The 23952-nt window shown below is 53.6% G+C and overlaps 6 protein-coding genes across 6 annotated transcripts; 2 read left to right on the top strand and 4 right to left on the bottom strand.

Moving 5' to 3' along the window:
* Nucleotides 1–1298: 1298 nt before the first annotated feature.
* BZA05DRAFT_419176 (GTP-binding nuclear protein-like protein Ran) lies at nucleotides 1299–2418 on the bottom strand (the record flags this gene model as incomplete). Its single annotated transcript, XM_051485566.1, has 5 exons — nucleotides 1299–1308; nucleotides 1395–1722; nucleotides 1782–1954; nucleotides 2058–2131; nucleotides 2347–2418. 5 exons carry the CDS (start codon nucleotides 2416–2418, stop codon nucleotides 1299–1301), a joined length of 657 nt encoding a protein of 218 aa, XP_051338873.1.
* Nucleotides 2419–3730: 1312 nt separating this feature from the next.
* On the bottom strand, nucleotides 3731–5960 carry BZA05DRAFT_60332 (ferric reductase NAD binding domain-containing protein). The gene is made up of 5 exons (XM_051488479.1): nucleotides 5560–5960; nucleotides 5240–5494; nucleotides 5062–5181; nucleotides 4718–5007; nucleotides 3731–4664 (listed from the first exon to the last, which is right to left on the bottom strand). Exons 1-5 carry the CDS (start codon nucleotides 5667–5669, stop codon nucleotides 3793–3795), a joined length of 1647 nt encoding a protein of 548 aa, XP_051338874.1. The 5' UTR covers nucleotides 5670–5960; the 3' UTR covers nucleotides 3731–3792.
* A 2548-nt stretch (nucleotides 5961–8508) lies between these two features.
* Nucleotides 8509–9047, top strand: BZA05DRAFT_315276 (uncharacterized protein; the record flags this gene model as incomplete). The annotated part of the gene is made up of 3 exons (XM_051480367.1): nucleotides 8509–8630; nucleotides 8694–8949; nucleotides 9009–9047. Coding segments are annotated over 3 exons (417 nt in total), but the record flags the coding sequence as incomplete, so codon positions are not given.
* Nucleotides 9048–12626: 3579 nt separating this feature from the next.
* On the top strand, nucleotides 12627–14719 carry BZA05DRAFT_374341 (putative ubiquitin-like protein DskB). Its single transcript, XM_051481758.1, has 2 exons — nucleotides 12627–13333; nucleotides 13395–14719. Exons 1-2 carry the CDS (start codon nucleotides 12869–12871, stop codon nucleotides 14280–14282), a joined length of 1353 nt encoding a protein of 450 aa, XP_051338876.1. The 5' UTR covers nucleotides 12627–12868; the 3' UTR covers nucleotides 14283–14719.
* Nucleotides 14720–15735: 1016 nt separating this feature from the next.
* BZA05DRAFT_60438 (uncharacterized protein) lies at nucleotides 15736–17719 on the bottom strand. The gene is made up of 3 exons (XM_051488480.1): nucleotides 17298–17719; nucleotides 17127–17200; nucleotides 15736–17060 (listed from the first exon to the last, which is right to left on the bottom strand). The coding sequence occupies exons 1-3, from the start codon at nucleotides 17524–17526 to the stop codon at nucleotides 15801–15803; spliced, it is 1563 nt and encodes a 520-aa protein (XP_051338877.1). The 5' UTR covers nucleotides 17527–17719; the 3' UTR covers nucleotides 15736–15800.
* Nucleotides 17720–22578: 4859 nt separating this feature from the next.
* Nucleotides 22579–22837, bottom strand: BZA05DRAFT_399882 (uncharacterized protein). The gene has a single exon (XM_051483843.1). The coding sequence runs from the start codon at nucleotides 22809–22811 to the stop codon at nucleotides 22593–22595; it is 219 nt and encodes a 72-aa protein (XP_051338878.1). The 5' UTR covers nucleotides 22812–22837; the 3' UTR covers nucleotides 22579–22592.
* Nucleotides 22838–23952: the final 1115 nt, after the last annotated feature.

Below are 23952 nucleotides of genomic sequence, written 5' to 3' on the forward strand. Positions count from 1 at the left end.
GAGGAAGCTTTAAATCTAAACTAACGTGGATGGTGTGGAGACTGTCTTGTCGAATACCACATCGTACACCGACTTCTTGCCATTTCCAACCGCCGAGTTAACTACATACCTATTACCTACGTCTTACTCCGTCCACCATTGGCTGGAACCCACTAACTAACTATCCAGTATCCACAGCACTTGACCATGGAGATACCCGAACGACCAGCGGACAGCGGACAGTCGTAAAGCGTATGGGGTTCACGGCCGATGACTCGCCAGCCCCTCACTCACTCGACTTTGTATCTACGTAGTTAGCGGCTCCGACGAAACCGCCCCCCCTCCCCAGATCCCCCTTCCCCAGATTCCCCCTCCCCACAGATCTCCACTGTGGCACTGCCAACACACACGCACACGTGCACCGCACGCACGGACCAACACCAACAGACACCAGCACCAACAGAGACCAACAGAGACCAACAGAGGAGATCACTGCGCTGCACGTCACCATGCCATGCCCGCCACCATTCTTATGCCCGTCACTATTCCCCAAACCCAAACCTAAGCTGAAATCCAAGCTGAAACCTGTCACCCAAACCCAAACCCAAGCCGAAGTCAAAAAAAGATGGTCTAAACTACTTCTTTGATGTAAAACTACGAGCAAAACTACCTAACTTGCTAGCTAACATACAGGCACAAGCCGAATCAATCGAGTTTCCAGTCCGAGTTCCAGAGTCACTCCTCCTCTTCCTCTACTCCTCATGATCGCATCACAAACTCCAGCTCCCAGCTCCAGCTCCAGATCCGGAACAGCTACAAAACATACCCTCACGCACACACACATACACACACACACAGGCGGAAAGGAAAGGAAAAAAAACGAAGAGGGAAAAAAGGAATAAGTGAATAGAAGCAGCCATAAGCCTCAACCATGTGAAGAGAAGAAAACAAGAGTAGTAGTAACCAGTGAACCACAACCTCCTTGATTTTGAGTCTCTCCATTTTTAAAAGCCACTCTCCATTCCATTTCATTCCAATCTTCTCTCCTCCTGCTCCTCCTCTTTCCACCCGTTGTCGCAAACCTGAACAGAAAACAAGAACGAAAAGAAGGACGAACCACCACATCGGAAAAAAATGAAAGGGAAGGAAGAAAAACGTAAACATAAAAGCGTGACGACGGTCTTCAAGTCAACCGGGCGGGAAATCGCAGAACCAATCCATTTGACAAAGAAGATGACGGTATTCTAGACTACGTTCTTTTATTATCCCATCCTCATCCTTTCGGCCAACGATAACAACGGGGATAAGAACGAAACCGTTTACAAGTCGCTGAGAAACAATGTTAGTCAACTGTATAATCCATCCAAAAGAACAGCACTCAGACGGAGGGGAGGGGGGAGAGGGGGGGGACGTACGCATCATCCTCATCGGGCAGAGGCTGTTGCGCGGCCTCGTTCATGTCGGCCTCGTACTGCGCGAGCAGCTTGGTGTCGACGGTGACCTCCGGGGGAGCCAGGGCAGGGGAAGCGACGAACTCCAGGGTGGGGTTGCCGACGAGCTTGCGAGCGAGCCACAGGAAGGGCTTCTCGAAGTTGTAGTTGGACTTGGCCGAGATGTCGTAGTATTGGAGGTTCTTCTTGCGGTGGAAGGTGATGGTCTTGGCCTTGACCTTGCGCTCCTTCACGTCGACCTTGTTTCCGGTAAGGACGATGGGGATGTTCTCGCAGACGCGGACAAGGTCACCTGCGATATCGATTAGCAACGGCGGGAAGGAGGATAGTTGTGATAGCGAGGAGACGTACGGTGCCAGTTGGGAACGTTCTTGTAGGTGATTCTGGATGTGACATCGAACATGATGATACCACACTGTCCGTTGATGTAGTATCCGTCACGGAGACCACCGAACTTCTCCTGACCAGCGGTATCCCACACATCGAACTTCAGCTCACCGAAGTTGGTGTAGAAACCGAGAGGGCTGTCATCAAACAGGCGGGTCAGCTTGCCTATTCCTCATCTCCCGCTTAAGACAAGCCCAAGCGGGCACGTAGTAGGCTGTGTGTGGGGGCGGGAAAACGTACTGAACCTCAACACCGAGGGTGGCAATGTACTTCTTCTCGAACTCTCCAGTCAAGTGGCGCTTGACGAAGGTGGTCTAGGATGCGCGAGCGAGGAGTCAGTTTTTTTTTTCTTTTTTTTTCTCATTTTTTCCGTTTCGTGTCATGTTCGTTGGGGGAGCGGAAGGATGTCGTCAACGATAAGGCAAATCTAAAATCTACCCCTCGTTTCTTCCCTCCGCCCCGGGCTGCAACACCAGCACACGACTGGCTGATCGACGGCGACGAAAACAACAGGCGGAAGCCAACATACCTTTCCCGTACCACCGTCACCGACAAGGACCAACTTGAAGGTGGGGATGTTCGTAGCAGGAGCGCCTTCCATTGTATAGGTTCGGAGGTGATGTGTAGGTGTTTTGGATGAGGTGGGGTGAAATGTATCTAACGCGACCGTGATATAGTTAGTACAACCCCGCAAACAGAAGAAGACGTATACCCTCGCTCCCTATATCTATCTCTTTCTCTGGATAGAGGAAGAAAGAAATGAGGGCGAAGGGATAGACGGAAGCGGAAGCGTACCTAGAGGCGGGGCGGTGCCTTGTGAGTTGAAGAGAAGTGTGAAGAGTTGTAGTGGTGGTGGTAGCGGTAGTAGAGGTCGACGAGACGACGGGATTACTGGGGGGTAGGTGTTGTTGGTTTGTTGGTGTGGATTTGCGAGGGGTTGGGTTTGGGAGAGGGGGGGGGAGAAAAAGGTGACGGAGGCGGGACGAGAAGGAGGAGTAAGCAAGCAGAGCAAAATTCGGAAATGGGGCGAGTGGGGCTTGGGGGGTGGGCGGCGTTGGCTTTGCTGTTGTGTTGCTTTGTTGCGGGCGCCCTGATAAAAAGCCAAGCCTTCTCCTATTTTGGCGTAGTGCAGCTTTTCGTCGTTCCTCACCACTTCCACCGGCTTCGACGACGCGCCAACGCCCAACGGGCCCAACGGATTGAACATCGTCGCTTCTGTAATCGTCATACTCCATCACTCGAGAATAAACTCGGACGCGTGAATGCGTGACATCCGACTGTATGAGATACCTACTCTGTTTACAGGCGAATCCAGCTGCTGTCGAAGGCAATTTTGACCCCAACCACTGGGTGGCAAGCATGAGTACTCCACACAATATGAGTCAAGTGCTGGCCAGTCTGAGGAATGACACACACTTGCTGTAAGGTTGGAGCATTTGCTGTCATCTCATCAGGCAGACACGCCTCTGTTGAATGCGTTTGCGCTATCGCACAGATTATTTCCTGGGCAATAAGTAGAAAATACAAATCGCGCTTGATTCCCGGAGGCCTGCCAGGGTCCCGTTCTGGCGCGTGTATCACAGAATTGGCAGGCCGAAGACAGCCTCATGAGTGAGCACACGGTATGCACGTAAGAAAGTACGCGAAGAAGTATTTAGCCACAGCAAGTGATTCGGAATATCACGACACATGGTTGTTTGCAATGGTAGAGATCTTCGTAGTTATAACTATCGAGGAGAAAAAGAAATAACCGTCATAAACCGTCAGAAAAAAGGAACAGAAACCCAAAAAATTCCAAACCAAAACCACAACCACAAAACACCTAGATACCATGACCACTCCCCATCTTAGAGGATTGATCGATAAGGAAAGAAAAACCAATATAAATAAGAGCACAATGTATTTGGACGGTTTACACAAGAGAAGAGGAAAGAAGAAGCTCTGTGCGAACAACAGATCGGATGGCGCGACTCCTCTAGAAGTGCTCCTTCCAGAAGCTGAACTCGACTTCCGCGGTAGTGACCCGTTTGCATGCTCTCTTGATATCTCTCGCGGCCACGCTGGGTCCGCAGAAGTAGACACCGACGTTCGTGCGCAGGGTACCGTCGAGACCTCCAAGGTAGGTCCGGTTGTTGATACCTTCCCGGATAGCCGTAAAGATTTTGGGGAAGTCTGGACGTCCGAACTGAGTTCCGGTCCTTAGCTGCGTGAGCGGATCCACCTCGGTACCGACACTGTTGAGCACGATGTTCTGTGCGGTGTCCATGTCGAGTTTCTGGGTGAGATAAGTGTGTATCCTAAGGAAATCACCGTCGATGCCGTTCTGCTGTCTTTCGAGGGACTTGAGGAGATTCTGGAACCATTCGAAGGAGGACATGTCACGACAGACCCAGATGAACTCGACACGGCGGAGTCGCATGGGGGTTTTGCCGGGGTTGTTGCGCTTGTGCCAAATGTTTTTCAGGATGGAAGCCCAGGGAGTGACACCGATACCAGTTCCAACGAGAACAGCAATTTCATTGTTGAAGACGTCCTCGGCAGGCGCTCCGTACGGTCCATCGATCTTGAGTGCTGGCATCCGCGAGCCGTTCTGTACCGCAACCTCGTACACTCCCATCGGGTCGAGATGGGCGTACTTGCCGTCGTCGGTGACTCCCAGAATCTCGGCGAGCTGCTTGGTGAAATCGCCGACTTGACGGATGTGCACGGAAATGTACGGGTCCGAGGGACAAGAGGTGATGGTGAATGGATGCCACTGGAATGCCGAGACCGCAGGAACCTGGAGGAAAAGCCATTGACCGGACTTGTATGTCATCGACGGCTTCTTGAACTGGATCTCCATGGCATCTATAAACAAAGTTAGTGATAAAACTTCGAGCCAAACAGGGCTTGGGACGTACTGTATGGGTGCCTAACAACCTTAGTGATCTCGGTCTGCCTTCTAGAGCGGTACTCTCTCCACAGTCTCTCGGCCATGTAGAGCCCACCGGCCCAAATCGTGAAACGCCAGCCCTGATATCCGATGCAGTGGTTCCAGAACGGCTTGCCGGCAAAGGGAGAGTACGGGTCGACAGAGTCACGCACGAAGCACCCGGTGGCATGAGTGTACAGGCCGATCATGAAGATGATGAAGAGGTGGTGCGTGTACCAAAAGGCCTCGAAACACTGGTGACGGATGTTTTTGTGGGCGCTGTACAACAGTCAATACACGTCCCTACTACACATAGCAAGAGGGGCGGCTTACGTCGTGAACATAAGAACCATGCATAGCAGCATAACATGCCCGGTCACTCCACCAGCCTGCGCATAATGGATATTCAGTGCGGTCACAGGTCTCACTTGCGTTTTTTCGACATTGAAGAAGCTGTTTCGACTGTCAGTCCCTGCCCGCCAGCTCCGGTAGAGGACGGGAAAAAACTTACTTGACGTAATGTGCGCAGGTGTGGATGATGGTGAACAAGAGCATGGAGTACGCCGTCTGCCTGTGAAGCCATTGACTCTCGTCGAGGGGCAGGAATGTGATCTTCGGGCGCAGAACTCTGACGACATTCCGGCACATTGGCAGCAAAATGAGGCCTCCGTCAAACGCCAGCACCAAGCCGGCACCGCGGGAAATCCACACCGAGTATCGCAATCCGTTCAACGCAGCTAACCGCTCGTTCGTGTACTGGGAGTACCTGTGGTGCTGTTAGAGGTCACTGACCCACGCGCTTGCTCAGGTGAAGCGGAATTGAAGACAAACCATCCGTAGGCGAACAATCCCCAGTGCACTCCCCACCAGAATATCCAAAAGAACAGCTTGCGCCCGGTAAGCTCTCTTCTCCACCACGATTCAGCGGTTAAGGCCGCCATGGTGAAAGGCAAGAAGTAAAAATTAACTGCGCGTAGGATTAAGTCGACCTGCGACCACTATTGGAATTGTATCGAAGTGCGTAGAGAGTACTCGGGGGGGGGAAGAGAGTCGAGTGCAGAGGGCTAGCTTCCAGAGTGCAGAAAAGAAGGATGGAGGGATTAATAAAAGAGGCGGAGAAGGTCAAATAAAGGAACAGGTATCAACAGAGGAGGAAAGATGCGAGAGAAGAAGAGAAAAGAAGAAAAGAAAAGAGCCCGAGGGATGTGTGTGTATGGGTGTGGGTGTGGGGTGAGAGGCGAATATTAGGCGCCGGCGGGATGGATGTGATGATTTGCGATGGGCACTGTCAGGCTCCAGTGGATTCAACTCGAGGTAAGACAACCAGTCTTGTAGTTATGCGGCAGAGATTGTATCAGCGGGGGCGAGCGGCTTGACGAATTTGCGAAGCTTAGTTGATTCTGGCAGCTTACAGGCCTCGAGGCGTGTCTGTCTGATGATCGGAAGCGAGTGTGTAGTGGTGAATCCTGATACACGGCAATGGGACAGCGATTGCAGGAGGCGGCGGCGAGTTGGGGTATAATAGCAGTCGCGGATTTCAGAAGAGCATCACGGAGGATAGATCAACGGCGAGACAATGGTCTGGAGACGAGGATTGACAGACGGATCTAGGAAAGCAGGAACGGGGGGTGGTAGAGGGGAAGGGGATGTCGACATGATATTTCTGGAGACAATGGAGGTTTGGGAGTTCCTGGGCCTGCGGCTTGCGTGAAACTGGCGGTGTTGTTGGGGCTGCCAACCTTGGGGCAGGGATATGGCACCCAGCAGTGGCCACAGGCTTCGCCCAGCCAAGAGCAGCACTTCTCAGTGATTCCGACTGGCCAGTGGCCAGAGTGGTCACTGGTCACGGCGAGTCTGCGAGTCCACTGGGGACCACCAAAATAGCCCCACGCAGGCCACTCTTTTTGATTGGGAGCTGGATCCACGCTACCTAAGCGAGGGGGGCTAAAGCTGCACTTACGCGCCCGTTGTTTTGGCCATTCGCTTTCCTTTCTTTTTGTGCAGTTAGGCCACCCCCCCGCCATCTGGCTCGATAACCACCGTGGTCCGTATCTACACACTCCCTACTCTTTGATGGATCAGTCCCAGGCAACACCCCACGAGGACGGCGCGGCAGTCGTCTAAAATGCGCTCAACGCACGAGAAACCGCGCCACGCCGACGGTGGGAACGAGAGCGCTGACGGCACTGTTGCCGCGGAGCGTGGATTGCGGAGTGCAGTGTGCGATAGAGTATGCGCCTTGCACTTCTTTACCGTGATCCTGTAACTGACGACTCGGGGTAGACTCCCACTCCAAAACGATCTTCCAGACGTCTTCGATGTCACATCCGATACCAAAGTGAACATTCGTCAAACTGGATCGGCGTTCCAGCGGCCAGATCCCACGTCGTTGACGGGGGAGCCCGCCGACCCAGCTCTGGTTGACTGGGGGAAGAAGAAAGAGACCGTCATGAATCCATGCTTGCATGGTGGGTCTTGGAGTTGCTGCATACGGACAGTGACGACAAGTGGGAAGTTGTTGGAATAAGTTCGTGGAATAAGTTCGTGGGGGTGGGTTGGGGATTGTTGCCGGCCCCGCTCGACACCGACGGAAACCAACAGGTGAGGGAATATGGAATACACCATACCTATGGGGGTGGTGGATGAAGCTCCCGACCTATCGATCGGAAGTCGGTTGCGATAACATACGGTAGGCCGGTACGTAGGTAGGCGGAGTGGGTAGATATCATACCGTACTATTCTGCACGGCCGTCAGAGACATCGCAGGTTATGCAGTTATGCAGTGGTGTTCGCCACGGGCGCTTGAGTGCATCGGATGCAGGCGAGCTCTCGGCCTTGTGGCTCGGCAGAAGAAAAAAAAGTCGCCTTTCTTTTCTTCAGAAGACGATCGCGGACAGATGCCTACATACGTTCGGCGAAGGCGAGGGCAGACACCTACCTAGAGCATGCATACCTACTCTATGAGTAGAGTAGGTCCTTACCTCCTATCACACCTGCTCTGCGCAATGCCCCCTGCACGCACATGTTGGACTGTTCGGCTCCAGCCAGTCCCGACTCGCGGAGACCGACCTCGCTCCATCCCCCCGTCGAGTGAACCTCCCTCTCGCTCGCCTTCCCATGTCGACATAGCAAGTCTCGCCATGCACGGCAGAAAAGAATTTGAAAGCGATGGGGGCCAACCTGAGCATCTGGAGCACTCTACGCCCAAGTGCAGCCCGCATCGAAGCGAACATGGATTCCCGGCGAATCCACCGTTTTAGCATCACACCGCAGCGGCTAGAGATTGGCGGCCCAATCAGCGCTCGCTCCTGAAGCGCCCGGGCTGCAGTAGCTCCCTTCTGCAGATGTGCCTGTCTGGGGGCCACAACCAAACAGAGTCCTCAACGCATGATCGAGATGCACGCCTCATACTCATGGAACCAACTCTCGACCTGCCGCTAGATACCCTTTCCTCTGAGGCTAATCCTCCCCCAGCATGTATGACCCCGCTTCGTCAAGGCAGGTCCTCCATCAGATCTGTGTGGCCGGGACGGCTTGGGCTCATTTGTCTCTTATATTTCGCGATACCTCCTCGCCCTGCCCTTCCCGGTTTCCCGAGGACTATCCGATTCTGCACAACCCCAATTAATCCTTCATCGGTCCCCCATTACCTCTCAGCAAAGCCCACCTGGTGTTGTCTTTGCTCGACTCTTGCATCTTGTGGCTCCTCCGCAACTGCGCCCTATCGACATCGATTGCTGGTTTCCTCTCCGTCGCCTACCACATCGTTGAATCGTAGATATGGGGAAACTCATCAAGAACCATCTGGCGCGTCTGATCATCCTCACCGCCGCCACTTACCAGATCGCGGCCGGCATACATGGCATCTTCTGGCCCAAGATCTTCTGGGACATCTGGACAAAGTACGTAACCTTGTGGTGTGTGTGCGCGAGTCTGGGGCACAGTAACTGACCGGCAAACCACAGAGCTCTTGATGGCGCAGTGAAGCCCTTTCCGATCCTGCAAATATTCAACATCCTGTTCGGTCTCCTGGGATTGGCGTGGGAATACCCGCTGCCGATCATAATCCCTAACTCCAGCTTCCACCGAAGTATCGGCGCGCGGCTTGCGCTCTACCCCTTGAGCGTGTTCGTGGCCATCCTGCTCTACCAAGGCACCAATGCCGCCATTTACTACTTGGTCGGAATCGCCGTGTATTTCTGGGCGTACAGCGAGGGAGAGGTGAGAGCGACTCTTCATTCCGAAATTTCTTCTACCTGCATACTGACGTGGAAATACAGATTGTCTGCATGCCCTGGAAGGTACCGGAGCGCGCCCGCGGCCCCACGAAGGCATAAGGCGAGACGCAACGACGACCACTGTACGACTTCATTTTTATTTCGAATCCCCCCTCGCAGCAGCAGCCGCACCGAGACTGTATAATACCTTCATAACAATTTTCCGCCCTTTTTTCTTGTCGATTACTTGCCACTACATAATTGCTATTTTCCACCTTGGAGTGGGGCGGGCGGGCATCTACCAGGTCGGGTCGGTCATTCGATATGATCCTCGCGAACGAGGAGGCGCGTCCGCTTCATTCCGCTATTTCTTTGGGTATTCTCTTTTTTGTTTTTGCGGTTTTGCATTTCCTATAGCTGCTAGTCCACGCACGCATGCATGCAAGGGGGATGGATGTCCTGGGGTTTTGGGGGTTCTTTTTTTATTTTGGTTTCGACTTCGACTTCAATTTTATTTTAGCGCATAGGGAGAAATTGGGTTGCGGTGTTGAGGATTGGGTTGGGTTGGGTTGGGTAACTACGGGTCATTGTCATTCATTCATTCATTTTGGGGTATACGGGGGAAGGGTATGATACGATACGATGGTGCATAACTTTTTTTTTCCTGGTGCGGTTTCTTCTTCTTCTTCGTCACGCATAATCTGTGTGCATTTTTTGCGAGCAAATGCTCGGTCTGTCCGTCTGTAACTAGAGTAGACTCCAACAATTGGTGTTACAGCTTCACTTCGAATTTCAAAACTGCGAATGTGTAGCAAACTCAGCGTCCTGTGTTCCAGCCTTGCGTCGCATCGTCGCATCTTCGTATCATATCGCATCGTATCGTATCGTGGTGGCCATTGGCTCTCTCGCTGTGCATACGGTTTCACGTCCTCGCACTCGATACTGATCCTGAAGCTCTCTTGACACGCCACGAGTCATAGCACTACTAGTATAGGTCGAGTAGTTGCTTCAAACTTCAAAGTTCAGAAACGACCGACACGACCGACACGACGCGAAACTGCGAAACCGCGATCGCGGGTCGCGCGACGCGACGATGCGACGTCTCGTCTACCTGGTTGGATCGTTGGATCGTTGGGAGCTGATACGGTACCTACAGCACATGGTGCGGCGCCGGCCGGCTGTCGGCGAATGCAGTGGCGGTGGCGTAAAGTGCACTTTTATGTAGACATGTAGACATGTATGTACGAGTACCAGGTATGTACGAAGTGATTCGCGACATGAGCCGCGCTCCGGTGATTCGGTGATTCGCTGAGACTGGGAGCTCCAGATCCACGGTACGGTACGAGTACGCGGAGAATACGGTATGTACGGCAGCTACGTAGGTACGGGGAATATTTAGGTGGGTAGGTTCTTGCGGAAGAATCCGCGGCCGCGGCCCCCGTGCTCACATGCGATGCAATGCGCGAGTTCACGTTCACGATAAGCATATCTAAGCGGTGTGGGGCTGCTGATGGTCCGGTACCTAGAGGTGGGAGGGGGTGGGCTGACGTTCCGGTGGGGGCTCGCGAAACACCGAGCATGGCTCAGCGAAACCGCAACCTCAACGCGGAATGTCGACGCATCTACTCTACCTATGATATGGACCTACGGTGTGGAGGGACCTACCGGACGCCGGACGGCATCCGGACGGATGACGCGATAGTTGAAATTCCTGGTTGAGAGATCGAGAATCATCCGGACTGTGGGAGTACCGGTGAGCATTAACTACCGCTCGTCATCTGGTTGTGGACTCTCTGCGCGGCTGATGGGGATCATAGTTATCATTCAGCCTGCCGCCAAAAGCGCTATGCCAGATCGGGTTGGATCGCAGGATCACTCGCTTGATGTCGGTATCACGATATGTGATAGGGGCGGTATCTGCGGTCTTTCTGCTAAGTAGTAGTTTACCTAGTAAGGCAATATGCGAGAATAATTCGATTCGGCCTGTCTCTGTCTCTCTCCCCTTCTCCTTCTACCAAGTAGATGGAGTTCTTGGACCAGCTAGAAGAATAGGAGGTGGCGAAGGAGGCGGAGGCGGAGCGGCGGGCGGGCGGGTCCATAGGGTAGAACGGGCGAGGTCCCCTCAAGTAGTACGTGTGTCTTTATTGAGTAGGGAGGTAGAGTACCTAGCTTACCAGATCGAAGCGGTTATCTAGGAAGGTAGATTGGACAGGATAGTCGGACAGTGCGCTTCGCCACAGGCCCGCAGTCCAGATGAGTAGGCCACATGCGAATCATGATGAAATAGGTACATAGAACTCCTTTAACCAAGTACCTATCGTGGCGGGCCGTGAAAGTACAGTACCACTCTCGCAATGAGAACGGAAGTTGCCCAGCTTGTGCACGGTACATGGGCTAAGTGTGTACGTACACAATGTACCACTTTGTTCCTCTTCAGGCGGTTATGTACGAAGTCGGTCGCTCCTTACTTAGCGGTCAAGCGCGCCGCTCACCGACAGTGCTATGCGCAAGAAGATTTCTTCTTCTTCGAGATGGAGGCACTGGAAAGGAACGCGGCCGGTTCCTTAGACTTTCTTTGCTCTATGGGAAAAGGCAGTTACCAAAGGCATGGTAGGAGCGCCGAAGTGGCAGTATATTGAAGAAGTTCAGGCTTTTCGGTTGAAAATCTGAGTGAGGGATATTGAGGTTTTTATTAGCAATAGTAGGTAGTACATGGCAGCTCCACGTATGTGTTTCACACACTGTGATATCCGCCTAGATGAGGCGCATCCGCTGGAATAAACGAGCTTCCTTATCCTCACGGCTGTTCTAGGCTTCTAGCCTCATCACTTCCCAGAACCCACTCACCGCGGGACAAAGTCCATCCAGTATCGTAGGTACTACCCTTGAGGGTGCTGGCGGGGATCAATACTGGCTGGTCACCGGGTGTGATTGCCGCCATCGAGACTGGAATCAAGCACATACCACGCCTACCTGATCGATCTGTGTAGAGGCTGCGAGGAAGATCCGCGGATGGAGCGGTCAGAACAAGGGCCGAGCCGGATGGATGCGAGCTCGCTTGTGCCTGCGTCCGCGCCTGCTGCTTAGGTACTTAGCGTGTCTTCCTCCAGAGATTCGGCGAGCTTGGTAGATACATGTCGTCATGCGGCGCTGTATGTATCCTTCCCCTTCGCCATAGATACCCCACAGATCGATAGCTCAGTGTCGTGGAACCCACGTGCCACGGCCGGTGTTGCCGGCACAGCTTGGTGATACCAGCTTATGCTGACAGAAAATCGCCCAGAATTTCAATCTTCACTTCATTGGCGAGAGGCACGCAACAATTCTATCCATTACCGGTACGTTCTTCATGGGTTGATATTAAAAATAACTTGCGCGGTTAAGCATAATCAAGGAGGGGAGATTGGAATGTGGTTAGTTATCGGACTGCATCGAGATCCCCATGTTGGTAATTATTGAGTATTCGACTTCGCTGATAAAGTCTCTTCGCCCTGGATTCGTCTGATTATCGATTCAAACGTGTAGAATAGAATGTTGTCTATATGTCCTATCCATAGAACGTTGTATACACGTCCTATCCATAGAACGTATGGCAGTAACAACTGATGGCGGCTATAAATCGAAAGGGATGGAAGCTCAACTAGTGCTATTCCTGGCTTGGCTGCTGTCTCAGCCCCCCCACCTCAACTCAGCACCGCAACTGGGCAGCCGAGCACACTCTCACCCCCCGCCACACCGACTTCTTGCATCGCATCGCTCCGAACCTCAACCTCGCCCTTACTCTCCTGCCCAGGCCAAACCGTAATATCAAACTACACACCCCGCCCTTCTACCTCGCTTCTTCGGCGGCTCCTTCTCCAATCGAGTCCCACTGCTACCATAACCACCCCCACCCCACCACTCTTCGTCGGAACAACGCCAACATGTCGGAACAATCTGCTGCCGCCGCCCCCGAGACGAGCGAACGTCCTTCATCTCCAGCTCCCGATGCCATAACCTTCACCGTCAAGTCCAACAATGACACCAAATATGTCTTGTCGCTGCCTGAAACCACAACCATAGCCGATGTCAAGGCGAAGCTTGTCGAGCTATCTGAGGTTCCCGTAGAACGCCAGCGCTTGATCTATTCCGGCCGTGTCATGAAGAACGAGGAGACCCTCGCGACATACAAGGTTAAATCAGGCAACACGGTGCATATGGTCAAGGGTGCTGCGTCGAATGCGGCCACAAGTTCGGCTGGAAGCGCCGGAGGTGCCCCAGCTGGGAGTGGTGTTCCTCCGAACCTGGCTGCGGGAAGCGGAAACAATCCTCTCGCCGGCTTGACCGGTGCGCGGTATGCGGGACATGCACAGCTGCCGAGTGCCGATCTGTTTGGTCCTGACGGCGGAGTATGTTCCCGGCCGAATACCTATTAGTCCCATCGTGACGTCGTGGCTGACAGCGCTCCAGATGGGCCCTCCTGACCCCGAAGCGATCGCACAGGCGATGTCGAACCCCATGGTACAGGCGCAGATGAACGAGATGCTCCAGAACCCGCAGCTTCTCGATTACATCATCAACTCCAATCCGATGCTTCGGGCGATGGGCCCCAGTGCCCGCGAGCTCATGCAGTCCGAGATGTTCCGCCATATGCTTACGGACCCCGCGAACATTCGGAATATGGCCCGGATGGGTGGCGGGCCGGGCATGGGTGGTGCTGGCGCACGAGCTGGTGGGTTTCCTGCTCCCGGACCGGTCGATGACACGCCTACCCCAACGGGCCAGCAACCGGCGGGCCAGCAACCGGCGGGCCAGCAACCGGCGGGCCAGCAGCCAGCCGGTCAGCAGCCAGCCAATCCCTTCGCGTCGCTTTTCGGTGGTCCCGGAGGTGCAGCGCCTCCCCCTCTCAGCAACCTCTTTGGATTGCAGGGAATGCCGCCGATGTTTGGTGCTCCTCCCGCCGGCAGCCCCGGTTCTCCCGCTGCCAACGCCGGTCAAGCTGGTTCCCCCCCTCCTGCCGGCGCTGGACAGCAGCCGCAACAGCCATTCGGTGCCAATCCCTTCCTGAACCCGGCAGCTATGGAGCAGATGATGCAGATGATGGGAGGAGGCGCCAACCCCGGCGGAGCCGCCGCTGGCACTGGATCCCCGGCAGCCAATCCCTTCGCAGGACTGTTCGGTGGGATGCCGCCTGCCGCCGCAGCCCCGCCCGATAACACACCACCGGAGGAACGCTATGCCGACCAGCTCCGTCAGCTCAACGACATGGGTTTCTTCGACTTTGACAGGAACATCGAGGCGCTGAGGAGGAGCGGCGGAAGTGTCCAGGGAGCTGTTAACCAGTTGCTTGGAGGTTAGATCGCACACTACTGTAGCTGTAGCTGTAGCGCGTAGAAGAGAGGGGGAATATCATTTTCTGTTGGTGCGGGCTGGCTGGGTGTTTTTTTTTTTCTTTCTCTTGAATCAAGATTTTTTTTCACTATTGTGTTTTTTTCTTTCCGAGGGACCGGACTAGTTCGATGAAGTGGAGTGGAGGTGCTTAGAACTTGGAACTTGGAACTTGGGACTCGGGACTTGACTTGGCGAAGTACTTCCACTTGCCACGCATACTTACACAAACGATTGAGAATACATGTATTGGTGTGGAAGCTTGGAATGTGGGGTTTCTTTCAGCCATAGGTGATGCATGATGCATCTGGATTTGAAAAAGCCGATGTGGCGATGGACGAAGACTAGATGAGGAACGCTGTACTCTACTCAATGAAGTACTCATGCTTTTCTTCCATTGAGGCGGGGATGTCGTTCTTGGCCATTTGTTTCTCCAGCCGCTGCTTAAAATCTCTGATCTATCAAAATCCTCAACCAACTGTCCCCCAGCATTCATCATCCATCATCCGCGTGAATCAGCCCAGACCGCTGAAAGGAAATAGGTACCTGCTGGCTTGGTGCACTCTGGTACGAGCAGTTGCAACTTCGACCTCTCGCCAGTGGCTACATAGCAACCAGCGTGATGATATTACTTAAACCCCCCGTCCCACCATATTAGGAACGGGTGTAGAAGAGAACGGACCATCATAGCCTTGCGTCCGAGGAGGAGGAGGAGGATGGAGCCATAAGCTTGACGCGCAGGCTACAGGTTCTGTGCGAGTGACTGCCTATGACAGCGGTTAGAGCTTCGCGTGTATGTGTGTGAATAATACGAGTGCTCATTCATGAAGCGTCCATCGCTCTCCTTCACACACGAAACAGAAACAGAAACGAAGAAGTAAATGCGTATGGCTCGCATCCTTGTGTACGGACAGACGATCCATGTATCCAGCGGACTCTACTCTACTCTGCGGGCAACAAGTCACTGCTCCAGCCTCCAGGATCGTGAGATTGTGGGATTGTGAGCATCTCCCCGACAGGTATCACCAGCCGTGCGATGAGCTTTGTGACGATGTTGGTTTTCGCCATCCGTCCATCCGTTCGTCTGGTTCCGTGTATTGGACACTAAATGCCGGCAAGTCTGCCGAGCTGGAGGATATCCTGATTATACTAGTAGACCTCATGAATCATTCAACTCCGTGTACTACTACACAATCGAGGATTCATTACCGAAAGAAAGAAGACTCAAGGAGAATCAAAACGGAAGCCGAGGATTATATTTTTCATTATATACAGAGCATGGTCGTCCCAGTCGTCCATCGGAATCAAACTCCCCCAAAACACAAAACCAAAAAGAAACTCCATATGCAAAAACCATAAATCATAAACCATCCGCAGACGCAAACACAAAAACAGAAAATTTCAGTCTAGAGCCCCCGCAAAAAGAAATTACCAAAAACGTCAATAAAAAGACAAGAAAAGCCAAGCCCAGCGTCCCCGCACCCCTTATCACCCGCACCCCGGCGAAATCCCCACCGGCGGCGGAATCCTAACCGGCGGGCCACCCGTCCCTCTAAAGACGGAGTACTCGGGGGGCGGCATTTCATTCGGCGGGTGCAGCAGCATGCTCTGCGGCAGCTGTCCCTGTCGGCGGTCAAACGGTGGTGGTGGTGGTGGTGGTGGGGGGGCCATAACTGCCACCTCCTGCTGCAGCGTGCTCGGCGAGATGATCCGCGGCACGAAGAACTCTTCGACACTTGTGTCTTGCGGCGCACTGTCGTGCTCTCGGCTGTCCTTTGCGGGCTGCGAGACTTGCAGGGGGAGCTTTAGCGCGAGGTTTGGCTGGCTGTGCTTGCTAGTTCGGATTGACAGCGAGAGCTCGAGTGTGTATGAGCGTGTGACGAAGCAGGTGGAGAACGTGGGGACTAGGTGCTTGCACTTTGGCTCGGCGATGGGGACGATGATCTGCGCTTTGTACACGGGCTTGCTGGAGGAGGAGGAGGAGAGGGGGGGCTCCTGCTTCTCCCAGCTCACGTTGCTGACGCACCGCGAGGAGAGGAGCGTGCTCTCTTGGTATCGGCCGACGAAGGGGTCCGGAGTCGAGCGCGAGACCGTGGGTGTGTATGAGGTTCGCTGCGTCGAGAAGAAGGTCGATGTTCGCAGCTTTGCCGTCATGTTGCCCAGCTCCGGCGGGGGGGTCTCGGCGTTGGCGGGGACGAAGGTTAACGACACGGGAACTCGCGTGGAAGGGGGGCAGGAGGAATTGGGGGCGAGCCGCAATGGCTGCGGCTGCTCGGCGAAGATGCAGACTCGGCCGATCTTCTTTCCCAGCAGGCCCTTCCGGAGATCCTTCTCCTTGCGCAACACGAATTCCGTGGACCTGTCTTGGATGTGGATCGGTGGTGCATCGGGTATTGACGGCGACACAGCGATCTTGCGGGCCGTATCGGCGAGCACCACAGGCTGGTCCTCGGTATCTTTCTTCCGGAGCACTCGCACACGGATGGCATACGAGATGCGCGTCATGTCTGGCGCCAGATCGTCCTTGTCCTCGAAGGTGGAGATGGTGTGGTCGCCGAGTGACGGCGGAAGGTGCAGGTGCGCTTCTTCCACCGACTGGTTTTCGACGGCTATGGTGTGGTTGCACGCTCCCGGAAGGAGTCTCTCCGGAATCACAAAGGTGAATGGGAAGGTATACTCCTGCCCTTTGATCGCAACTCGCGGGATGGGGAGCGAAGCTTCATTGACCGGTTGAACGAGGCGAAGGAACTGCACCGTCGTCAGGAAAGGAATTCGGCCGCAACTACAACTCGGCGTGGTTTGGGGGGAACTCACGGTCTGGGAGACACTTGTGCGTCCGGATGCTGCGGGTGAGACTCCAAGCCGCTCCATCCAAGTTCTCGAAGTGCCTGAATATGCCGTCCCCGTCAGACTATACTGTCTTTTTTTTGACTTTTTTTGATTTTTTTTGTGCGAAAAGCCAAGGGCTAGGGAGGGGTCACTCACCCTCGAACGTGATATAGATTTCGTCGAATCGAGTATCTGCCGGCGCAACGATCTTGACGTCACCCTCCAGGCGATCCCGGTTGGTGTAGAACCTGTGCGACTTCCCGTCTGCGTCTCCATCCATGGAGATGGTAACCGCAGGTTTGGACCTCTGAGCTTCGGCCATGGTCTCTCGGATGGACGTCATGTAAGTGTTACGCGAGGCGATCGATTCTGCGTAGTTGAACATGATGTTTGAAGGGCTGCCCACTTCTCGTGGCTGCGTAGACGAAGGAATCGATTATGACTATGGGTGTGTGTGTGTATGTGGAGTAACGGTTAGACAGGATGATATTGATCTGCCCGACGCAAATCGTGGGGTTGCCGTGATATAAAACCGGTCCACCGATAAGAAGGTTCAGGGCCGAGAACCACCTCGATAGTTAACGCTTGGATGCAGATGGTTACTGTGGACGGAACGTTGCAGATGACCCGTAGTGGATCACCGTTCGCAGAGTCTACGACGATAACCTGTCAACACCGGATGGTTGGCACCTTTTCACGGTTGCACAATGCAAGCAGCGGCGGGGAATCCTCGAGGCCCACAGCTCCGGAGGGGGTGGGACTGGAGAACGCCCTACCTCTTGGTATGCTGGCCGAGATTCTTGAACAGCTCAGCCCCTTGGTATACCGGACTCGGTTCTTGGATAATAGCCTGACAAGACTCTTGGCCCGACAGGAAAGCCTGATGCAGGACGAGGAGATCGAACGATGTGGGGGTGTGTACAACGAGAAATGTTGCTCGCCGAGAAACCCGATGATGTGAGGAGCCTTGTACAGAGAAGCCCAAGGCGGACGAATTGGCAGTTTTATACTCTCCACGTTCGAGCCCATCAGCCCGCGGGGCCGTATGGCGAGATGGTTCAATCGAACAATCGAACAACTTTGACTCACGAACTGGTATGACGCGTGCTAGAGAAAAACAGAGGTAAAAATGGACTTTCACTCCATGTAATGGACGGGCAGCACTGGCGTGCATGAAGGGCCATGGAGCTGCTGCAGAATTGGCTACTTGGGAGCTAAGTACTTGGATAGGTAGGTTCTCAGGCAGGTGGATGCAGAGGTAAATGCAGAGGTGGGTGTGAGTGTGGGTGGGCAGCCACTCTGCGATTCTCCAGCCCACCAACCCGACCCCGCCGCTCGCCCCGCCTTATGCAAGCTCTCGCTTAAAGCGCTTGGTATACATGGAAGGTTCGCAGCTGGTCTTCTATGGCCTGCCAGAAGACACGATAGTCTGGTCGTATATGTACTAGAGGAGTCGTCGTCATACTCCATGTGCTTGCAAGACCTGCGCCAAACGCTTCGAGGCTGCGGAACCTCTGGAAGGGAGTCGTATCAGCGTCCGGCCGAAACGGATTATGTAAGTAGGTACATTGTCACTCACCTACTTTGCACCCAGAAGAGCCCGGCGTGGTGGGCGCAGGTAGTGGAGGTAGTGGGCGCAAGCGAGCTGGCTGCCGAATCATCCGCCAGTCATCGGCGTTGTTGGAGGCTGCAACCGTCGGCCACACTCTTCTGCAGCCCGCCCTCATGGCACCGAGAAAAGCAACCTGCAACTGCAATCGAATCGGCAGAATACCCGCCAGTCTCGAGAGCGAGAATCCTGTGCGACGAAGGGCCCGAGGTGGATGGACCAACCGTTTTGGATGGACCAACCGTTTTGGATAGATTGGCGACTCATGACCCAGCGCCTTCAAGCACGATGACACCCCCTCCCCTCCCACCCCCTCCTCCCAAGGCCGAGAAACTGCTGAGAAATCGGAATATGCCATTGCTATTGCGACAGACGAAAGCGGCGTTCATCAGAGACCCCACGCACGAACACGACGCACCCTCGCACTCACTTCCATCCGTCGAGGCGAGGATGCATGAGTTTCGAACAGGCTCGCCCGGTCCGCTGGCTTGCTCTGTCCGGATGAAGCAAGAAAACTGAATACGAGATCGACGCCAGCGTGGGAAACGAAAGACTAAAAAATAAAAAAATAAAAAAGCACGCACACGAATGCCTCGTGGAGACGGACGACTGATTATGATTCGCCCATCCGCTCCCCTCCTCCTCGTACTATGTACTGGTACCTAATGCAGTCCGGCCGCTCTTCCCCGAGCCCGCCCACCGATCTGCCGCACCCAGTTCCGTTACCCACTTCAACCCCTCCAGGGCTCGAAGGAAACCCGATGTCAAGTGTGACTCATGCCTGCACTGAGCTCCATGTCTCCAACTCAACTTCAACGTCACTTCATGAAAACGGCACGAACGAGCTTTGTTCACATCCAACCTCACGCATGGAGAGAGAGAGAATGCTTCCTTCCAGGCCTCAAAGTCCCTCCTTCTTCGGCGCATTTCAAAGTCCACATCGCTCGCCGGATCCACGGCAGATGCCACTTCCTTACTCCGGACCTCGATGACTCCTACTTGGCATGGTGTGGCCAGGTCCCGAAGCGAAAAGCACTAACTGACCGTCTACTTGACTAGATCTCGCGCCTAAAGCAACTAAGCGAGCCGACTGCCACCGAGGCCAGGCTGAGTTCATCTCTGGGATGGAAGGATGACTTTATAGCATGTCCACACACAAGTTAGAATCGAACAGAGCTCAAGGAAGAAGGAACGGGCCTCATGACGGCCAGGGCCAGCAGCTACCTAGTCCACGCCCGGCCAACGGCGGAATCTGCTCAGCTCAGGCGAACTGCCGTTAGGGTGGTCGGTCGGCCATATGCGACGGCGAGAAACAACGTAATAACACCCAGGGTACATACACAGGTAGCCCGAAGACGCCATACCTGCCTGCCTGCCTGCCTGCCTGCTTAACCTACCTAGTTCCGTCCGTAGGCCCGTAGGGTTTCCACTGCATGCGCCCACCGCCCACCGCCCACCGCCCACCGCCCACCTCACAACTCCGAGCGCGCCAGCTCGAGCAGGGCAGGGCAGGGCCATGTATCGATCGATTAGGCACTGCCTACCGTACTGGTGGGGCACCCTTCACATGGCAATGAGCCCACCGCCACGGTATACCACGGCTTCCACCGGGCTCTAGAGTTTTTTCGCATCGAGGTTTTGACAGGAACCCCGGCGCCCGGCGCCCGGTCCCGCTGCCGGTACTGGTCCCGGCTCCATTCCCCGGACGGAACGGGACACCTCTAACGGATGGCTTTACATAAAAGAAAGGAAAAACGCCTCGACATCACATCACGCAAGGAAGAATTCGACCGCAACGTACATCGGACACCTCTCGAGTCCACTCCATTCCAGCACAGACACGGACACGGACACGGACACGGACACGGACACGGATACGGAACCATCCCATAGCAAAGTATGTACAGTACATAGGAAAATATCAAAGCTCCCGTCGCGCCCCATGTCCGGCGGCTACCACCAGCCGCGCCACTGCGGTGGGCTTTGCTTCCGGACTAGGTACTCGATTCAGTCTTTGGAGAACTACCAGCCGGGAGTGATGGGTTGGAAAAACGAAAGAGCGGCCGGCAGAGAATGCTCGTACGTACTCTACATGTAGCCAGGGCTACGGTACGGTACTTGTGTAGGTATATGAGAAGCCGTCTATTAGGTAACATCGAGCTCTGCCAGTGGCCAGTGGCCAGAGCTACCAGAGCTACCTAGCCTCTAGGTAGAGTACTTGGGTATACGAAGGCACAGCCGCCGTCATCTCACGCACTACAATTGTGCGTGTGTGCGTGCGCATCCCACCCCATCCCGTTCGATATAAAACAAAAGAGCTCTCGTTTCAGAGTCAGAGTCAAAGTCGGAGTCGGAGTCGGAGTTGATCGGTGGGGGGGGGGGGGGGGGGGGGGGGGGGACGGAGGGATAGTACCGACTCCGCCGTGTCCAATGTTCATTTGTAATCAGACTCGGCGTCGCTGATGTCTTTCGTACAACCTGAAGCTTTCCGCACTCTTTTACTCTACACGAATTACTCAATTACTCATGTCCACCGTCCACGGCGTTGTCGTCATTCGGTGATTTGAATTCAAGCTTATCTTTATATTGCAGCTGACCGCAACAACGCTACATAGAGTAGGTACGCTGACGGTGGTGATCTTCGTATGTACTATACTTACATATGGATGGGTGTGCACTGTGGTCGCCGGCTGGAGTGGTGCTTTACAGAGTGTGTTTACTGTTTACGTACCCGCGGGCAGCGAGCTCAGGCCACAAGTTCTCGGACGAAGTACCTATGTGAGCACTACTGGGCAGTGCGGATTCGATCACGGTATCGCATTCAACAATAACATACCGGTAGCTCACAGCTCGGAGCAATTCTACTATACTCAGTTCCTCACATGAGTAGAGTACATGAGTCACCAAGTCCCGTTCGTCTGCACCAATCTGAGCCATCAAACTCGAAGACTCGTCACTCGCAGTAGGTAACCAATCACGACAAAATTCTACATCACTGTCGTCCTTCGGTGGAGATTATAAAAGTTGCTGCAGCTGAACCAGGGAATCGTCTAGTACGGAATGCTCAATGCTGTCGTTGGCTTTCGGTGCATACTAAGTCTAGGGCTCGTGAAAGGCTGTTAATATGAAGTACTTACCTAAATACCATATTTAGCAGTGTACCAAAGTCAATAGCATTATGGCAGCCATATATGAGGGCGATTTTGGCACAACACTCTTGACGAAAAAATACTAATATTAGTATTTTTTTCCCCAAAAGTCTGATCGTAAAATAAGGTTTAGTCAGGGTTTTCAAATTCCCGCTCTTTTTGTTGAATATGGCTTCCACAATCCTGAGTGCAGTGAAAATCAGTCCCGACTCGTAAGCCTTCTGCAACCACCACTGGCCAGCCCGCCTTAGAAGCTCATAGAGGTTCCATATGGGTTCTGAAGGGAATTTTGGAAAATAAGGATTAGTAAGGCTTATACGCTCATAAAGATTCCCGAAATCCTAAGCAGCACATAATCACTTCTTCTGCGACAAGCCTTATCTCATACAATGCTTCTATAACCCTATATACCTAAAGTACTCTCCTTCCCCGCTCCCTAGTCCCCCGCCACAATTCCCATACCGTTCTCCACCCACCATACTGTGTCCCCCTACTGCTCCTCGCCGTGGATACCGTGTCACGTTACAGCTCGTTGTCTTCAACCTACAGCCGGTCAGTATTGTCATTTGAGTCAATGGGAGTGTGGTGGATTAATGGAGAAGCTGTCGGCGAAAGGAGGAGCTGCGGCGGGAGTAGGGGCTATATGAGAGATGAGATATCAGCGGGAGTAAGAGCTATATGAGAGATGAGATATCAGCGGGAGTAGCAGTTGCGGGGGGAGTAGCGGTTGCGGCGAGAGGAGGTAGTGGAGGTAGTGACGCAGAAGCTGTGGTGAGATGAGGAAGTGATAGGGGAGCTGTGGGTGCCGAGAAGAGGAGCTGTAAGAAAGATGAGAAGGAGTTGTCGGCGTGAGAAGGAGGAGGAGAGGTGAGCGAGAGAGATTTTAACTTTTAACTGTAAAATAACCTTCATGAGATCTGTCTTCGGAAAATTCTGCGCCTAATTGAAGCCGCTAGACTCCTGTACGCAAGAGGAGGAGCTGTCCGAGCAGTCTCTCTCTCTCTCTCTCTCTCTCTCTCTCATAATCTACAGAATTGACGATCAACCCTCAATCTCCGCTATCTTCTCTGCAGCGAATGCTAGAGCTCCTCTCGACCCGCCCGGCGACGGCATAAGAACGTTCGGAGTAGACTCAGTGCGCTGGGTGCGGCATCTCCTGCGTGGAGTGCCAGTGGTAGATGAACATAAGGGCCGACATAAGAATTTCCGTGTCAAGCAGTCTGATTTTCGCATATACACTACTAACTTATAAGAGTGATAGAACCCATAGTTTTAACCAAGGCCCATTGAAGGCTTGTATAATGCATGTGAAGAAATCGAGTGTGTGGAGCTCTAAGGATTTTCTGTCTCGAACTGATATATCCCATAATGCTTCACATAACCTGCCATTTTCACGGTCATTATTGTATGGTAGTGCTGTGCATTTCAACAATGACGATATACGCCTGACGAAAGCTATGAGGCTTACAAAGTGACAAGGCCGATTGAGGTGATGGTGGTTGTCGCTGCATAGGCATTATGTAGGAGTTACGATAATCCTAGGGAATTGAGGACATTAGCCTTATTTCAACGTAGCCCTTACTGAGGCCTCACGAGTTCAACGTGCTTATAATAGCTGGCTTATACGAGGACTGTTTTATTTCGTAGGCCTATCCAAGCCCTACATAAGGCTAACGACTTTAGTACACGGCTCAATATGGTATGTAGTGGACAGGACCCTGAGTAAAGTAAAGTAATCGGAGTCCATAACTTCATATCACCGCCGACCGGCGAGGTGCTTCGAGCGCCGATGTTACATCCTTCCGGAAGTTCTATTACTAAGCAAGCACTTCCTTGCACTACTCATCCCCGCACGATTTATCACTCCCCCACATCCTCACCTCTACATACCCAACCAACCCCTGTCCGTCTCCAGAGTCCAACAGCAACCACAACCACAAGCCCACAAGCGTCCTCGCCTCGCCTCGCCTCGTCCAACGTCGTTGGATCGCCCAACGTCGCCAGATCGAGGTTTTTACAGATCTCACCAACGGGCGTGAATCGACAACGTCCT

The sequence above is a fragment of the Tricharina praecox genome (assembly GCF_024521635.1).
Source record: "Tricharina praecox strain CBS 144465 chromosome Unknown BZA05scaffold_14, whole genome shotgun sequence".
In the NCBI taxonomy this organism is placed as follows: domain Eukaryota; kingdom Fungi; phylum Ascomycota; class Pezizomycetes; order Pezizales; family Pyronemataceae; genus Tricharina; species Tricharina praecox.

What these genes read in the sequence shown, in the direction of transcription:
- BZA05DRAFT_60332 (XM_051488479.1), bottom strand. Translation starts at nt 5,669, where the DNA reads ATGGCGGCCTTAACCGCTGAATCGTGGTGGAGAAGAGAGCTTACCGGG. An exon ending in ATGGTTCTTATGTTCACGAC is followed by an intron (nt 5,008 to 5,061) that starts GTAAGCCGCCCC and finishes ACTGTTGTACAG; the next exon opens with CGCCCACAAAAACATCCGTC. An exon ending in GGTTGTTAGGCACCCATACA is followed by an intron (nt 4,665 to 4,717) that starts GTACGTCCCAAG and finishes CTTTGTTTATAG; the next exon opens with ATGCCATGGAGATCCAGTTC.
- BZA05DRAFT_374341 (XM_051481758.1), top strand. Translation starts at nt 12,869, where the DNA reads ATGTCGGAACAATCTGCTGCCGCCGCCCCCGAGACGAGCGAACGTCCT. An exon ending in TGTTTGGTCCTGACGGCGGA is followed by an intron (nt 13,334 to 13,394) that starts GTATGTTCCCGG and finishes ACAGCGCTCCAG; the next exon opens with ATGGGCCCTCCTGACCCCGA.
- BZA05DRAFT_60438 (XM_051488480.1), bottom strand. Translation starts at nt 17,526, where the DNA reads ATGTTCAACTACGCAGAATCGATCGCCTCGCGTAACACTTACATGACG. An exon ending in AATCTATATCACGTTCGAGG is followed by an intron (nt 17,201 to 17,297) that starts GTGAGTGACCCC and finishes CGGCATATTCAG; the next exon opens with GCACTTCGAGAACTTGGATG. An exon ending in GCACAAGTGTCTCCCAGACC is followed by an intron (nt 17,061 to 17,126) that starts GTGAGTTCCCCC and finishes ACGACGGTGCAG; the next exon opens with TTCCTTCGCCTCGTTCAACC.
- BZA05DRAFT_399882 (XM_051483843.1), bottom strand. Translation starts at nt 22,811, where the DNA reads ATGAAGGTTATTTTACAGTTAAAAGTTAAAATCTCTCTCGCTCACCTC.